Source organism: Achroia grisella, unplaced genomic scaffold (genome assembly GCF_030625045.1).
Source record: "Achroia grisella isolate CSIRO2021 unplaced genomic scaffold, CSIRO_AGI_Agris_v1 utg640, whole genome shotgun sequence".
Classification (NCBI taxonomy): Eukaryota; Metazoa; Arthropoda; class Insecta; order Lepidoptera; family Pyralidae; genus Achroia; species Achroia grisella.
Window position 1 is genome coordinate 1297806 of NW_026712977.1, and position 18812 is coordinate 1316617.

General features: G+C 37.5%; 1 protein-coding gene across 1 annotated transcript; it reads left to right on the forward strand.

The window, feature by feature from the left end:
- On the forward strand, window positions 1-15492 carry LOC131849125 (uncharacterized). Its single transcript, XM_059199118.1, has 4 exons — window positions 1-3806; window positions 14524-14592; window positions 15008-15356; window positions 15478-15492. Exons 1-4 carry the CDS (start codon window positions 1-3, stop codon window positions 15490-15492), a joined length of 4239 nt encoding a protein of 1412 aa, XP_059055101.1.
- Window positions 15493-18812: the final 3320 nt, after the last annotated feature.

Consider the following 18812-nt stretch of genomic DNA (forward strand, 5'->3'; position numbering starts at 1 on the left):
ATGCTAGATGAAGGCTCGACGGTTACACTCATCGATGCGGAGATCGCAGAACAGATCGGAGCCGAAGGTCCGACGCGATCTCTGAGAATTCAGGGAGCGGCCTCGAGCTGGCACGAAGCCTCAAGCCGAGTGGCTGATGTCATCATCAGAGGGCGACACCATACGGACGAAGAACACTCGGTGAGGGCGCGTACGATCCGGGATCTCACCCTAGGAACGCAGCGAGTGAACCCGGAAATACTCGCGTACGGACACCTGCGACAACTCACTTGCGAGCAAGTGTGCTACGAAGATGCCAGACCCAAGGTCTTGATCGGGTCAGACAACTGGCATCTAATTGTTACGCGGAAGCTGCTCACAGGAAGGCACAATCAACCCGCAGCGTCGCTGACACGACTGGGATGGGTCATCCACGGAACGGTACCCAGAAGTGTCGTGGAAGACGAGGAACATGTCCTCCACGTGCGGTTGACACAGCGCAACGCCGAGCCAGACATGCGGCATATAGAGGGCATAATAAAAGCGCATTACGACATCGACGCGTTGGGTATATCGTCGAAGAGATTACCCATCGCTAAGGAGGAGCGCGCCGTCGCCACATTCAACCGCACAGCGACGAGAGTGGATGGGCGATACGTCGTAGGATTGCCGTGGGAGAGAGATAACGTCGTTCTACCTCCCAGCTACGACATGGCAGCGAGCCGACTGAGGGGAATAGAGCGGCGGATGGATCGCTCTACGGAATTCCGGCTGGCGTATACCGCGGAGATAAACAAGTTGTTGGACAAGGGTTACGCCGAGAAAGTAACCGACGACCGGTTCAACAACGACCGCGCGTGGTACCTTCCCCATTTCGGAGTGACGAATCCGAATAAACCCGGAAAGCTGCGACTCGTATTCGACGCCGCGGCCCGTTCGAAGGGAATGTGCTTGAACGACGTACTGCTGGATGGGCCAGATATGCTACGGTCGCTTAACGGTGTGTTATACCGTTTCCGCGAGAAGCCCGTAGCTATCACGGCAGACATACGAGAGATGTTCCTGCAGATTAAGATACGGGAAGAAGATAGAGCAGCACAACAGTTTCTGTGGCGAGGAGATGACAGGATTAACCCGCCGCAGAAATACGTAATGACCTCAATGATTTTCGGGGCGAGGAGCTCACCGTTCATCGCACACAGCGTTCGAGACAGGAACGCGGCAGAGCACCGAGAGTCGCACCCGTCAGCGTACACCGCCATAACAAGGAACCACTACATGGACGACTGGGTCGATAGCTTTGACTCCGAAGAGGAAGCAGCCCGCGCCATTCGAGAGGTAGTAGAGGTTCATGGCGGGATAGGATTCACGCTGGCGGGTTGGAATACAAACCGACCGAGCCTGCTAGAGAATGTGAGTGAGGACCAGCGAGCGAGGACGCCGAAGGAACTGGGAGCCAACGCACATCCATACGGAAAGACATTGGGGTTATTGTGGATGTCAGCCGAAGACCAGCTGGCGTTCAACACCGGCATGCCACGCGTCCCACGAGAAGTGAAGCACGGCACGCGGATACCGACGAAAAGGGAAGCCTTAGGAGCGGTGATGTCATTGTTCGACCCGCTCGGGCTGCTGAGCCCTTACACCATCACGGCAAAAATCATCTTGCAGGCGCTGTGGGTGCAGAAGGTCGAATGGGATGACTCTCTGCCCGCCGAGGAAGCGCGGATGTTCCAGGAATGGAGAGATGACTTAGCCTATATAGAGGAACTGAGATTGCCGCGATGGTATGGCACGAACGACAGCCAACGGTCGCAACTGCACGTATTCACGGACGCAAGCGAACAGGCATATGCCACAGCCGCGTATTGGAGGACGGAACGCGAGGATCGTAGCGTTAACGTCGTCCTGGTAGCAGCCAAAGCGAGGGTAGCGCCCATGAAAGCGCAGAGTATACCCCGGATGGAGCTTCAGGCGAGCCTGATAGGAGCCCGACTGGCCGCTGACATATTGAAAGAACATAGTCGCGAGGCCGAAGTCTTCCTATGGACGGACTCGAAAACGGTGCTACACTGGATAAGGAACGACACCGTCAGATATACTCCATACGTGGCTCATCGTTTGGCAGAAATCGCCGAACTGACGAAACCGACACAGTGGCGCTGGGTACCGACTGCCCACAACGTAGCCGACGACGCGACCCGCGCGGGATACACACAAATGACCGCTGCCGACAGATGGTTTGTCGGGCCGGCATTTCTGTACGCTCCGGAGCAAGAATGGCCTCATGAGAGCGAGCCCGTCCCAGCAGAGATGGTAGCACACGTCCGGGAGGAGACAGAACCCGTGATCGACATTGCACGGTTCTCTTCATATGACCGAGTGAGGAGGACCATGGCGCAAGTGCTACTGTTCGCAGATAAATGCAGGCGACGGGCACAGAAGCTAGGCACAGAGCATTTCGCCAAAGCGGAGCAACTAATAATACGGCAGGCGCAACAGGACAGTTTCCCGAAGGAAACGCGGTGTCTACGCGAAGGAAAGACCGTAGACAGGACAAGTCGTCTGTTCCGCCTGGATCCCGTTTACAAGGATGGCATAATACGCTTGAACGGACGTATAAACGCAGCACAGGTGCCGCTAGAAATGAAGAATCCACCCATACTGGACGGAGCGCACCCGTTGGCGCAGATGATGATTAAGAGAGAACACGAGCTACATCATCATGCCGGCAGAGAACAGACGGTGAACACCCTGCGCCAATACGTGTGGATGCTGCGTTTAAGGCCGACCGTCAAGACCGTATTACGCAAATGCACAACATGCGCCGTACGCCGGAGGAACCCCGACGTCCCAGTGAAAGGGAACTTGCCAAAGGAGCGACTCGACGCATACGCCCGGCCGTTTACAAGATGCGGTATGGATTGTTTCGGGCCTATGTGGGTGACGATAGGTCGCAGGCGAGAGAAGCGATGGGGGCTCCTATTCACGTGTATGGTCACCCGGGCCGTGCATATAGAACTCATAGCGGGGTTATCGACCGACTCTGCTATAATGGCGATACGACGCATGGCAGCGCGTCGCGGCTGGCCACGAACCTTTATGTCGGACAACGGAACGAACTTTCGCGGAGCCGACGTGGAGCTTACGACTGCGTTTAAGGAATGGCTCCCTGAACTGGAAAAGTACGTCAGCAACAAGAGGATAAACTGGCGGTACAGCGACCCGGGCGCACCGAACCAAGGAGGAGCGTGGGAGCGACTGATAAGGAGCGTGAAGAGAGCGCTAGCAGTGGTACTGCACGAGCGGGCGCCGAGAGAAGAGGTGCTCGCAACGCTAATGACGGAAGCAGAACACACCGTCAATTCACGCCCCTTAACCCACGTCTCAGTGCGACCCGAGGACGAAGAGGCGCTGACCCCCAACCATTTTCTGATGGGCTCAGCCGTCGGCCTACCGTACGTAGGTACCACCGACGTTGCCGACCGCAGAACGTGGCGCGCAGCACAGGCGCTCGCGGATAGATTCTGGCAGCGGTGGTTACGAGAATACCTACCGACGCTGACGCCCAGAGACGACGTACGACGGAGCACGGCAAACATCAAGCCGGGCGACATGGTTTTAATAGTGGACGGCCTGCTACCTCGCAATCTGTGGCCGCGCGGGCAAGTGGAGCGCACCTATGAGGGGCCCGACGGCGTGGTGCGAAGTGCGGACGTGAGGACGCGAGGGGGAATTTTTCGAAGGCCGACCCGAAGGCTAGTGGTCCTCCCTAGGGATAAGGGCTGCGAAGATCTGCGCCGGGGGGAGGCTGTTGCGGACCACGAGTCGGCATCGAAAATATGTAAATAAATTTTGTGTATAAATTTGTATTTTTCCAGTGTTTTGACTATTGTTTAGGTTAGACTATTGTTTGTACCATATACCCTTTGTAGCGGCATAGATACTGTGAATTCTATGCCCGCCCATTGTGTAAATTCTTAGGGATCACAGCTTTAGTGTAGCCTGAACATGTGGCATTTAGTCGCACGTGGTTTTTTGTAGTTTTTTGTATTGTTACTATTGTATTTAATTTTAAATGTGTGCGTATTCGCTGTTCCGGCCCGTCGGTCACCGACATGTGCAGGAATTGTCGGGAGGGTGGGACGGCCGACGCGCACAGCTCGGCGGGGGTGGGGAAGGACGCGCTCGGGCGCCCGTAAAAGGCGGGTTGGTTCTCGATCGCGCGCTCTTACGCATACGCCACCGACGAAGAACCACCGCCGGCGCAACGACCAAGAAAACCCCACTCCGGCCGGCCGACCCATAGAATAAGAAACAAATTGAAATACAGTCCACATATTTTGAAAATCGAAGATCTTTTAATTGTGTACCCCACAGTGGTAGATTAAAAAAATGTAACAATTTAAAAGTGCTTGTATTAAGATTATTTGAATAAATATTATTTCTATTTCTACGACGCTGTTAGTTGCATTTTACGATATCAATTACATACTATATTATTTATCCTGTTAATCTAAAGTACACCTTAATAATTTCCAACTTCCGTCAAGCAAAAGTCTTGTAGAAAATATACTCTAACAACGTAAAAGTTAGATTAGATCCCGTGATGTGTTTCTTGTTTACATATCTTGTTATCTGAAGCAGCCATCGCTTTATCCAACAGAAACCCAGGATATGTATAAGTATTTTCACATAACCCGTTAGTGTTATATTTGGTTGTTAATAAATAGTCAGTTTTCTTTAAAAAGTAATTGTAATTAAAATGGTTTACTTTTTTTATGAAAAACGGCGGACATTGTCTAGTTCAACGTAAGGCACGGAACTGCTCAGTCACGTGATAATAATACGCATATCCTGTTTATTTATATCTATTTGAATTTTATTCTTTTTAAACACTATCTAATTTAATTATCATAGAGTAGATATAATAAACACAAGCGGTGTTTTTTACAAGATTGGTGTCAATCAATCATGCGACCCACCACCGGCGATAGCGCGCGCGCATTCTAATTCTACAATCTGAGTATGTACGAGAGGTAATATTTTACCTTTGATAGAAGAAATTATTTACCTATGCATTAATAACTGTATACTTATACCAAAACAGATAGTTACTTTGTAACTTCTTCCACTCTAGTGCTATCTCTTCAAACTTCCTCAGGTATTCTGATTCATCATGGTGTATCATCACACTATACGTCAAACTCAACACTAGCATTTTAATTATACATAGTCGTGATGCATAATCTATAGGCTCCTATACTTATTAAAATAACAAACATGGAATATAATCGAAAATAAATATCGATTGGTTTACATTGAAAATATAAAAGATATTTCAAAATTTTATTAAGGTTGAAATGTGTCACTGGTTTAAGAAGAAGACTCCGTTATTTCATAAAAATATCAAACGTCGAATAAATCTAATAAACCTATTTTAGAAGTTGCATTCCTCTGCACGTTTCTTTCCAGTTGTGTGCTTAATATTAAAGAAAATGGCAAACACTATTTCTTTAATGGATTCACAAAATTATTCAGTTTTTTATATAAAGAAAGTTCATCCACTAGATTATGTCTAGGTACATTCGATATAAACGTATAGTCCAGGTATACGGTTTTCTATATGTAATATGGCAAGTATTTATTCTATAACATTGGCTAAGACTACTAGACTCATTCACGCATAATTGTACACAGGTGTGCTTCACTTTCTATGGTATTTTTATTAGTAAATTATTTATTACCTTCATGCTATAGAAAAGATTTGTCATTGTATATAATCAAAATAAACAGGCATTTAAAAATCATATCAAATACTTGGTAGATTTTGAATGCCTATTTATGTATGTATATACCTTTATTCGGGATGGGAACCTCGTTGCTATGTACCATGTTAGATCGCGCTATACGTGGACCTACCTAGAAACCATTAAAACTGGAGAAATTGTCAGGATGAAGTAATCTGATCTGACATAATTTTTCATTGGTGTCCTGCATAAGCCCATGCGCGTACGCAACTCCATTATTATTAATTAAAAAAACAATAATGTCTACATTTATCCTAAGTCTCCTAAGAAAGAAGTAATGGAAGTCTATTGTATGTAGTTAAAACACAACTTACTTTATTCATCACAATTCACCCCTTTAAGTGTATTTCCACAAATTCAGCAGTTTTAATTAAATATTATTTTAAACGCAATCCTATTCCGTTCGTAAACATGAAATCCTGTTTATTATATTGTAACAGTTTAGATTTACACAATATGTTTAACTGGATTCACGTGATCTAATTAAAGTTATAACAAGGAAAGTTGTCAAAGTTGTTACGAGTTAAAAGCGTTGCACGTAACCTAACGTTAAATTTAATGTTATTTTATTTGTGTATTTCACTGTAATTACAATATTCAGAAGTCGTAAGCGGCGACTGAGGAAACAATGAACAAGTACATCTGTGCGATAAGAGGAAAAGTCGGAAGAAAACTGTGCCATACCTGCTGGCCAGCGTGGGAGTAATATCCTAAATACTCAGACTTTAATAGGAGAGTAGATATCACGTGTGCATTTGACAATAATGGTTTGCTTGTTTATTCGTAATGCCTTATTGTACAGAATTAGAAAACAATATAAATATATAAAGAAACGAATCAGTATAATGCTGAATCTAAGTTAAGATTCTTGGTAGAAGAATTGTGAGGTGCTGTAAACTAAAGCTATTAAATTACTAACTGTTACACTCAACTTCGTCTGAACAAACTTTTATCGCCTTTGTCACCCCATCTTTTTTCATTCAATACTTCAAAAATTGTATGAAAAGTGTATGACTTTTCATATACATTTTACCTTAAAGAATGTACTGGTGTCTAAGATACTGGCTTAGCTTCGTTTAGGCGCTACTGCACAGACTTGGCTAAATAATTTTTAATAACAAATTATTTGTATCTATTTACTTACTTTGGTTATTGTTCTATGATGGAAATACTGTTAATTATGCAATTAGAAATGGTTTACACATTTATTGAATTGAATAATGTATACATAACATACATATCCGTAACTTAATCAGTTTAACTCCTTTAAATTTATATACACAGATGGACAATCCAGCACTAAAATAGATCGAAATTTTCTTAGTAATACACGACACAAGCTACGAGACACAAGTATTTCTATTGTTAGAAAAGTCAGTATGAATTCCCAGAAAACCTTTCCTCAATACAATAAAAAATAAATTCCATTAGCGTCAATATTTTCATTAATTACGTTACGAAAAACTCAACATAGCTAATACCTACCCTGGGGAGAGACTTAAAACGTCCAACAAATCCGTGTAAGCTCTGAAACAAGTTATTTTACAAAATATCCTATCACAAGCGCTCTTCAGATATGAATATTAACAATGCCTTTATTAACTCAGAATATTTACTCACTAATACGCGATGCAATGAACTTTTTACCCATTTTTAATCACATTGCCAGCACAAAAAATATAAGACTCGGCATAATTAAAGTCCATGTAGGGGAGCGGAGAAAGATATATCTACTGTCACTTCTATATTCTACATTTATCCCTTTGAGCCAGAAACCTTATAGGAGAGGCTGTATGCACCGAATGATGTTCATTTCTACAACCCTTAAGCTTTAAACATTTACATTTATAAGTATATGCGTAAACGTTATTTCTTGAGAAACTTTTATGAATGTATTATTCTTTATTTTCTGTCATTCTCAGTGGTCTTACGGTTTGGCACAAGATTTTACTTCCGATAGTCGCGGGTTGAATTCCGCGCATGGTACAAACTTATATTATGAAGGTAATAGGCAGTATGATTATTGGTATCAGTCTGAGTATTATATTTTTACATGCTTAGTTATGTAATAAAATAATAATAACATATGTATTAAAAAAAAGTATCTAATTATTTATTTCATTATTTTAGTGTTCATTACACAAAATCTCACAAAAAATAATGTAAAGATCCTTCTATAATGGATAATGTCAAAAAATAGTACATATATCTATTTTAAAAATTCCGTTTCACGTAATCCGTACTATAGTATAATTTGCAGTCGAAAGTAACATAAAAAAAGAAAGAATTTTTGTTAATGTATAATCTCAAAAAATATTTTACTGGCTTTAAAAATTCTATTAACCGCAAAATAGAACATTTTATTATCGAGTACCATGAGTTCTATTTTATATTTATTAAATTAACCTTTCCAATGCAGTCGAAGTCGGGGAGGGTGTCTAGTTATAATAATAAAGTATTTACTAGAGTGAAGTAGGACACGAATTAGTGCCGCATCAATAGCCATTATGGTTAGTTGTGTTGCACAATTATATATTCTGACACATTTAGAAGCACTCCACTATCATTATAAATGCAGAATGCACGACAACTCAAATTACGTACGATGCCTGTATTTTAAAGGCGGTCCTATTTAAATTTCATTCGATATTGGCAAAATTTTCCACTGTTTTGCAAATGTCTCCTGCATATATACACACTGACCGAAAACTGTCTGTTAAGGAAGGTTTATTGATATTAAAATTGATTTCAATTAGGTAGTGGTAAGGTTTTCTGGAAGAAATCGCTTTTCAGCGATAGGACCGCCTATTGATGCCTCTTTTTCTTGCTTCTTTCTTTCATTGTTGTATCTGTATACATAGTATATGTAAATGATTATTTTTGATCTGTAAGTAGAACAATAAAAAATCTTTATTTAACTTCATTTTATTTACTACTTACATTTATTTTATCATGTGATATTCATAATACGACAATTTCCAAGGATTAAGATGTCATGCCTTTTATCTTGTAATTTTACCCCTTAACCACCCTACAATCGAATCAAGCTTACAAAGTAAGCTGCTGTAAAGGCTCCCGAAATAAGGAAGACTGAGGAATGTACTCTAAACATTTTTCACTAAGTATAGCTTGATAAAAATTAGGTAGAATAATTTATAGTGATTATTAATGCAAATTTAATTGAAAGCCCGTCTGATAGTTTATGATAACCGTCACCAATACATGAACAACGCCACGTTATACCGTTATAGCATGTCGCACATAGTGCCATTATTATATCATCCTCATTACAATTATTACTATTTTGTAACCATTAATGCTAACCACACAAAACCTACTAATTGTAAGTCTGGAAAGTTTAAATTTGGATTGGCATTTGTTTACCTGTTTAGCGATAGATGGGAATACAATGTGCTGAGGTTACATCTCTTCCACTTTCATACATTTTAAATTATATAATTGATACGAGAATAGTATTTTCAATAGTTTTTATTTGCTTAGCGGTATCTCAATTTCTAACTTTTAGAGATGTGATTGAATATTCGTAGGAGCAATATTATAGGTAGACAATCGATACGTTTATTTTGTAAAGTAAGCATTCGCAGAAAATAAGGTTTGTATATTCTCATAGGAACGGGAAGTAAATGGCGCCGCGCGGATTATCCCGTGGGAAATATATATAAAATGTCAAACTTATTAAACGCATTTGCGGTTAAGTTAAAAGCATAGTACCTATAATAATGTATAGAACGTTATAACATGGCTTAGTAGTTCTCTGAACAGTAGGTCTAAAAGGTAGTACATATAAGGTCGTGAGCCGTAAAGTTATCGACAATGAAAAACTATGTGTGTTAGACTCACACATAGTTTTTGAAAGTCGATAACCGGTAGGAGGTAAGCTCGGTATTAATCGTGTTAGATTTATATATACCCATCGAAATTGCAAATGTTATCTCTAACTACTCCATAACTACTCCATTACTAGTATTATTATTATTATAGTGTTGTTAACGCTATTGAAAATTCCAATATTAATATATTGTACACATGAAAAATAATAACCGATCAAGTGTGGTATCGATGTCGCATACCGGGTTCTGAACAAATAAAATATTTCTATAGTAATACGATATAGCTATTAAGCCATAAACATGATTATTGTTACGTGTACTGTTCCTGAGCAACACGCAAATTTTTTGCTCATTCTTCTAGTGATGCGTCTGCATTCCGAATTAGTGGTAGAATAAAAAAAATGTGACTATTCAAAGGTGCTTATATTAAGTTTATTTGAATGAAAATATTTCTATTCTCTAGATTTAGCCAAAACTGCCTGTAAAATGTATATTTTATGATTACTCAAAATGTATTCATTAGAAAGGTTTTCTTTGATGTAACTAGACTGGCAAGATATAAAATTTTGAATTAATCTAACCTAACATAAGCTAAATAAACTATTTAAGAAATTATGTAGCGACTTAAAAATCTTTTCATTATGATTAGGCGTTATGAAAGTAGCGTTAGTGCGAGAAGTGTAGAGCACAGAGAAGCGTTTTCATTTGTATGGAAATAAAAACAATAAAAAAACGGAATATAGGGGCAGTAAAAGTAAAAAAAATAGGGATAATCCAATGATTATTAGACGAAAAATACCTACACGTAATCTAAATATCAAATCGATACAAGCAGTGTCATTTCTGAAATATAGCGTTGTGACAAATGTACAAATTCGCACGATAAGGGTTTTGAGCACCTTTCTGCTTGGAACTCTAAAAACTATGTTATTATTTCAATTGCATTTTGTAATGTCACGGTATACGAGCTGGTCGCCGATAATACATATGCGAGTGGGTTCCGTAACGTAGAGGGGTTTCAAACGAGTAATTCCGACTGCACTTGACTGTAATGAAACGGCAGCTATCGTAGAATCTTATCTCTTTTAAGTATGGGATCATAAAAATAATCCTAGATAGGTAGTTATTATAAATGGTATACGAAATATCGACAAAATAGATATAGTATCGAATCCTCTCGTTAAATTAGGTGAGGAAGAGTTTGTGGAAACTGCTAGTTGTCTCACCAAATTTTTATTTTTTATTTTTTTTGTTTTTTCGGACTACTCTAATGCGGTTGGCCGCAGATGGCCTTTACAGGTTCACCGGACGATAGGGGGCGAATGCAGATGGCACTCCAAACCCGCGGAAGGACTTATGGAACAGCTGAAGGCCAACTCACGCCTAACGGATACAACTTTAGTCCGAGGGCACCACTAGGGGTTCGAACCTCGGCTCAGGCCGTCGTAACATCGATTCCCGTTGAATTGGACGGGGGATCGATCGGAGGGGCTCACCTAATTACTAGCCGCACCTATTATAGCATTCTTTATAAACTCTGATTCATAAAGAAAATATAGTAGTAAAATTAATAACATTGTACTAGGTCTTAATAACCCCTTATTATCTTAGATATACTAACTGTCATTATCATCTGATTCTTTGCCTTATTTTAGTCAGAAACTTTACCTAAATAAAATAAAACATAAATTATCAACCACGTTGATAACCTGGTCTACACTGATGTGAAACATTGATTGTGGGCGATAGAATGAGTGGACAGTACTTATAATGTATATAATAATGAAAAAGGGACAATAAATTATGTGCAAATTTAAAAAACTGAAAAACAACATTCAAAATTGACACAAAAATAAAAATATAAATATATGCAAAGAGTTTGCAACATCGATATTGAAATTGTATTATACATTATTTATTTATTCATTTAAACTTTATTGAAATTTTGTACAAGATGCAGACTGAATGCTATTAGCATCTCTACCAGCGAACCTTTGTGTCTCTGCACTCTTAAAACAGTTTAGTACCTATAGCAGAAATTTTATTAATTATATATACATACATACGAGTACAATCGTTTATAGGTTTCATGAGTATGGTTGGAAATTTATTTTTATTTATAATTCTTTATTGCACCAATATTAAAAGCACACAAAAAATAATTAATAATACATTAAAGAAAGAAGAAAGGTAAAGTGCTCTTATCGCTCACGCAATCTCTTCCAAAAAACCTTAGGAAAGAGAGTATTATTTTATTGGATTGAAATTAACATTCAGATTAGAATTTGTTAATTACTCATATTTTTCTGATGAAATCGGTTAATGTTGAATTTAGTTAATAATACATATTATTTGTTAGCATTCAATTATTGACTTTTTATTTAATTATTTTTTTAGATTACGATAACTTGGAATCTGATCATAACAACAGTTACAGTAAGTTACAAAAGTATTTGAAGTAAGTAATAATTAAATTATAGATTCAATATAAAAAGTAAAAAAATAGAATAATCGTTTATAGTATAACATTTGTATTTTCAAATGTTATACTTTTTACAAACTTTTTATTTCCTAATATTAATATTACTTAACTTATTGAGTAATTTCACAATACGGGCTGTTATCGTATTTTGTACGTTTCGAAATATTTGACTGAATCGAAAATGTCCACTATTATTATATTTACTTAAGGTTTATTTTCACACAAAAGAGGCGATGACAACGGATCAATACAGTTTCCTATCCTAATGTTGGCTCCAAATAATAATTGACAAATAATTAATAACATTAATGACGGTTTATTGAAAAGCGTTTACAAATTGATTTCCTTCTCTTCACATCAAAACCCTTTTAATATTTTAGGATCATCCTTATTGGTTTTAGTGCTTTGTCCATTTACTCATTATATGTAAAATACATTGTAGAGTATTTTCTCATCTAAGTCCTTGGTTAGAGAGCATGACTACATTAGAGACCTGGTTATGACACGGATAGATATTTTAGAAAAAAGTGGATTTATTTTTTCTCTCCATGGTCTAGAGGAACAACAGACTGCCTTACTTCCGATGGTGCGGGTTCTATTCCTTGCACAGCACAAACATTTGTATTCATTGTTTGTATCTGGGTGTTTTCTATATATAATATTTACGAAAAAAAATCTGTGTATTTGTATTAGTTGTACAGTACACAACCTTTAGCTAGCCTGGCTTGGGTCTAGATGGCGCTGTGTAAATTGTCCTTGGACTATTATATTAATAATAAATTAGAGATTTATACAACTATCGCACCTGTGTAAAACCGGGGCCCGTCACTAGTAGTACTAGTTTACTACTTAATAATCTCGCTTTAAGCTTTACAGATACAGAAATAAACACTGTTTGTAGCAAAAGGGATACCTAGTTTCAATACAATGCGTCTTTTGAAAACGATAGAATCAAATACAATGGAAATATGTCAAACACTCCGTTTGAAAGTGGTGGATTCAAATATAAATGTACTATGTATGTGATACAAGTGATATATTTGAAATAAACTATGCCATACAAACGCGAATCACGAATACATGACGTTTGTCCAATGCAATTTAGATTGAATGTGGATTGAAATTTGACATATCAAGTTTTAAAGACGTATATCCATGTTGAACCAGAACAAACTGTATCTAGACTATAAAAACGATAGTATTTTGACTGTCTGTTTGTTTGTTATATTTTGATAATTAAAGTACTGAATGTGTTTTGTAGAAACATGAAGTGGAGATAGATAGGATCACGAATTTGTAAGTAAACTTTTATCAACGCGTAGACTAGGTTTATTCTTAACTAGCAGGTACCCGCGACTCGTCCGCGTGGAATTTAACTTTATTTTTCTAAAATAAAAGTAGCCTAAGTAATTCCTTATTACATCAGCTACCTGCCAATAAAAGTCCCGTCAAAATTTGTCCAGCCATTTTAGAGATTAGCCGGAACAAAATTATTTTGGTGTACGTACCGTATTACACGCATATATTTTATACTACACGCATATGAATATAATCATATGCGTGTAGTATAAAACGATTATTTAAATATTACAAACAGACACTCCAATTTTATTTATATGTATAGAGTATAGAAAAATGTACATTGAAGCAAAATCAAAAATCTGAACGGGTTATTTTTATAGTGGTAGATAAAAAACAAATTGTTATGACTATTCAAAAGTGCTTAAATTAAGTTTATTTGAATAAATGATTTTCTATTCTATTCTATTCTATTCTATTGCTATTAGCACTATAATCGCAGTGCATCCAACTAAAACGGCCGATGAGAGACGGGAATTTTTAGTTTAGGCCTATCTACTAGGGCTATAAATTTATATACTCGGAAATCAGTTGGGTTGGTTAGGCCCTCATATTAGTGTCTAGTCAGTCTCACTGGAGTCTAGAGATCGACCCAATATACGCGACCTGGTTGCAATATTAGTCGTTATTGCTATGAGATAAACTGCAGTTGGTTGGCAAAGTAGATGTACGTGAAGAGCCCCCGTCTCAATCGACCTAATCTATTTGGTTACAAACAGCGTGACCCAAGTTACTTGGCATTTAGATTGGGGCCTATATCTTCTGTTGTAGTCATTGCTCTGAAAATTGTACAATATTGAAAGCGAAAGAAAACAGTAAATATTGTATGACAATTAGAATTATGGCTTAAGGATAGAATGGACAAATAGTGTAACATTCTATTGCAAGCAAAGCCTTTACGCGTGAAGGGTGATACTTGCTTTGCGTGGTGGTTAGTGGTGGTCGTTGAAGATGGGGTGTGATATATTATATATAAAAATGCCTTTTGATTAATAATTTGCTAAAGGCTCAGAATTTGGTTAAAATATTTTATCAATTGTAGAGCCAACACTTCCACGCGCATGAGAGGTACTCACCACCGTCCGCCCTGCTCATTCTCTATTAATACCAGGTCTGCAGGGCGCGCCGCCTATAGGCCAGTTTTCCTAATTCGGCCTTAATTTTCTCCTATGATTTACCTTGAATAACCCCGAAAAGCCATTAAAAAACGTTCCCAGCTTATTCCGCAACCGCGTACTCCCCACTTTCATTTAACTCATATTTTCTGTAATCGAGCCACAAAACCCTACCCGTGCTTTAATATTTCCTTAGCTTATTATTTTTCCATTCTGAGGCTGAAACAATTTTCTTCGCGCCGACCTCCTAAATTGTAATTTTAAAGTTTTCGACGTACATTTTCAATGTGAATTATTCAATTGTATGGAAATATGGACGTCAAAAGGCATGACAAGGTGCCCCTGTGACAACTGAAGGGTAAACTGGGATCGTTGAATTGTAAATTTCATGAAAATTTTATGTGATGAAAGATGGCGAGGCGCGTACCCCTCTGGTCCCGGCCGCGCGCTGCGTACAGCGTATGGTAAGGGAGATGATGATCAGCGAGTGTGTTGGTTGCTTCAGGAGGCTGCCCCGCTGCCCGCTGACGGCGCGGCGGCCGCTACAGCAGCGAACCGCACCGCATCGCCGCCGCTGTGGGCCGGCCCACGCGCGTCGCGCATGCGCGAAGCAACAGATTGGCGGGGAACGCTCGGCTTCAGAGCCGGCCGCCCGCCGTCCTCTCGGACAATTCGCGCACCAACCAGCCACCGCGACGGACGTGTACCACGTCTACTCAAAGTTAAAGTGACGAGATCGCGCGCGAATTGTAGGACTAAGGTAAGTCTTCCTTAGCTCGACTTATCACTTCAACAGCAGTTGCAGATATTAAAAAAAAAATATAATACATACTTTTTTGTATTATTAGAATAGAGTCTTATATTTATGTTACAATTTTCAGCTTCAAAACTTCTGAAAAGAATCGACGACGTCGCTGTGTTTTGAGCAATTTTCACGGTTAATTTAACACAAAAAAAAACGCAAGATCTGTTTTCGTTACGCCGTAAATTTTTAAATATTCAATTGCTTCTATATTTGTTGGTGTATGTTTGTGTCGCGATATTTAATACGTTTGTTCGGCAAATTTTCCGCACGGAGCCGGCGAGTGCCGTTTGCGCCGGATCGCGTTGTGTATTAGATTTTAGATACGATTTTACTATCTCACAAAATGTTCTTTAATTTCCTCATTTTTGAAGTTATCTCTTCCATTTTATTTTACGTATTAGTGACGGCATAAATGGTATTTGGAGTAGACAGTATTTCTGTGCGTGACAAATATATCGTTCTTTTTGTATGAGTGATATTTCTTTTGATAATTTAAATGGTACAATTTTTTATATCGATATCAAAATTGAGAGCGCAATATGTTTTGACATAACTTAATTCCCATTTAATGGGTTCGTTCAATCCTGACAATCTGTTCTCAATATCAGCTTCAACGGCTGCTTTACAAAGAATCGCGTACCAATTATTTGCTCTCATTTTATTGTTACACTTACGAATTATTCTGTTTGCTGAAGAAAAAAATAACAAATTTTCTTGAGAGCAGGAGTCAAGATATTTATATTTTTGAGTATGTTTGCGGGAAATCTGCCTTTCAACAACAGTGTAGAATCCGAAAATACAAAAATTAAGGCTAATTATTTTTTATTGTATTATGTTATAAAATAAATTTCTAAAAGTACACAAAAAGACTAAAAATCCTAAACACAAATAAAAAATATAAAAGTGTGGGAAATAAAAATGTTGTTTTGGTGATTATATGTGTTATATTTTTATTTAGATTTTTTAAAACTTTGTTCGTCATTTAATTCGATATACGTGAGTTGCAGAAACATTATATATTAATATAAAATAGTCGCTGTCCGCGTCCGTCCGCCGCTCCGTTTACTACAAGCGTACGCAACGGATTTGGATGCGGATTTCAGTGTTAATATGATATTTTTGCGGCCGATTGATATTAACAAGCATCTTTATATTTTATATATATAATACCATATTTGACACGGATGAGGTAACTTACTATAAATGAATAAAAAAATTAATCCTTTGTGTCACCAAAATTTTGTTTGTCTTAATAACAATATATTACAAAAGACACAAAAATATTTGCGAAATAGATATTTTATTAAGAAATGTATATTTATTATCGAAGTAACATTTTTCTTTTAGGCAGAGTTATTAATTATTATGTTGTGACTATTTCGTCCGTTAAAAGCCAGTCAGCAGTTATTTCTTCACCATTATAAGACTATTTCTTCACTTTCAAGCCAATTGGCTTTTCTTTTCTTCTCCAAAAAATATCTACGATTCTTTGTTTCACCAAATATTAACCATACCGTCTACCATTACTGTAACCATTGTTGTTCATATTGATTAAAACAAACTTCTTGAACTTTTATTACAAAAGGATTAAGCGCAAAGTAAATAATTCCCAATTTTTTCTCAATCAATTAACGTAAAAAGTACCTACCAGAAAGTGGTTGTTTTTATATTTTTTTTTATATTCATATTTTCAAGCAAAAACAAGAAACAACTGTTCTTGTTTTTTCAAAATATGTATGATTTGGGAGTACGGGCTTTGTTTCAAAAAAATTTACCATTAGAATAGTTTTCTTGATATAAATTAAAGTTACGGAAATAATGTCAAAGTCCCAAGTGATATCAGTGTTGTCCAGACTAGAAAATGGGAAAAATAATATTATTTCTATATTTGAGTTATTCGTATTTCATTTGTATTCCAAATTATTGATACGGCCTTTTGTTTTACCAAAATGCGGTATTTTAGTACTTATATTTATGTTATTAAAATACAATAAATTAAATAATTTCTAAGTGTAGTGTTATGATTTTATTTCTATAAAATTTTTCAAAATAAGTATTTATGCGACCCTTTTTATGCTAGTAATACTAATTCCGAACGAGGCTTGGAAATGGAGAAAATAATAATATTTTCCCCATTTTCGAGTAATTCGTATTTCGTTTCTTCTCCAAATGATTGATACGGTCCTTTGTTTCAGCACGGTGTTCCATTACGGCACCTTTGTTCTTGACGTTTGAATTCGTTTGATTTTCAACGTGTTTTCCATTTTTGTGGCACCTGACATTATTAACAATGAATTGTCATCATATTTTTATATTCAACTATATTTTATATTTTAGTAATTTCCTTGCCCCGAGTTTTCACGGATAAATTATAGTTAATCATTCTGTAGGTGATATTTATGAAGTGGTTAAAGATAAATAATCTATAGTACATTTTATGTTATCAGTTTCGATATTATTTCAATTCAATACTAGATTCAGGTTTGTCACTCTTTAGGAATAGATAATATGTATTAACTAAACGGATAAAATCTCTGAGTTAAATAAATATTTGTATATAAACATTTAAACCCTGAAAAAAAAAAACAGTTGTGGGTAAGGACCAAGATGACGTCAATAAGAAAAACGGGTCCATTAGTTCAGGAGCTATAATGTCACAGACAGATATAGAGATACGCTATACTTATAACACGTCTTTTTTTGTCGTACGGTTAGAATATGAAAAACAAAAAAAATGTACCCGTATATATAATATACTTTTATCTCCAAAATTATCTATTCATTGTGATGTTATCCGCAATATCCCGTTTTCACAAGATTTTCCTAAACCCTTATTATTTAGGCATCCGCTATGAAAGAATACGCTATTTAAAAGTTTAAGCCCTTTAAAATTTGTCTTTCTCAACTCCAGTTAATTTGACAATTAGTCAGTTAGAGCAATTTGTTTTTTTATGACTGATTATGAATAATCAGTCGTAAAAAAACGAATTACGAACGTACCAAATGAACGAAAATTATTTTATGAATGGTACAGAAGTTTTCATTGATGTACCTTTATTATTATTACCTTTATTCTGATGTATATTCATCTAACATTTATTAAAAATATAATACATCACGCAAGTTTCTTGCTCAATCTTCTTGTGATGAGTCTTATTTCCGAATTAACGGTAGAGTCAAAAGAATATTATATATCTATTCAAAGGTGCTTATATTAACTACATTAAAATACTTTCTAAATATCAAATGAGTAAATTACGGGCCTGTTGACAAAACCGATTAGAGTTTTGGAAGAACAATGATTGAACATTGAAAAGAAAAGAAATAAAAAAATATAATAATAAGTATTATTTCTTTTCTATTCTATGATTGTAAAGTAAAAAGTAAAGTAAAAGTCACTGCAGTAGCTAA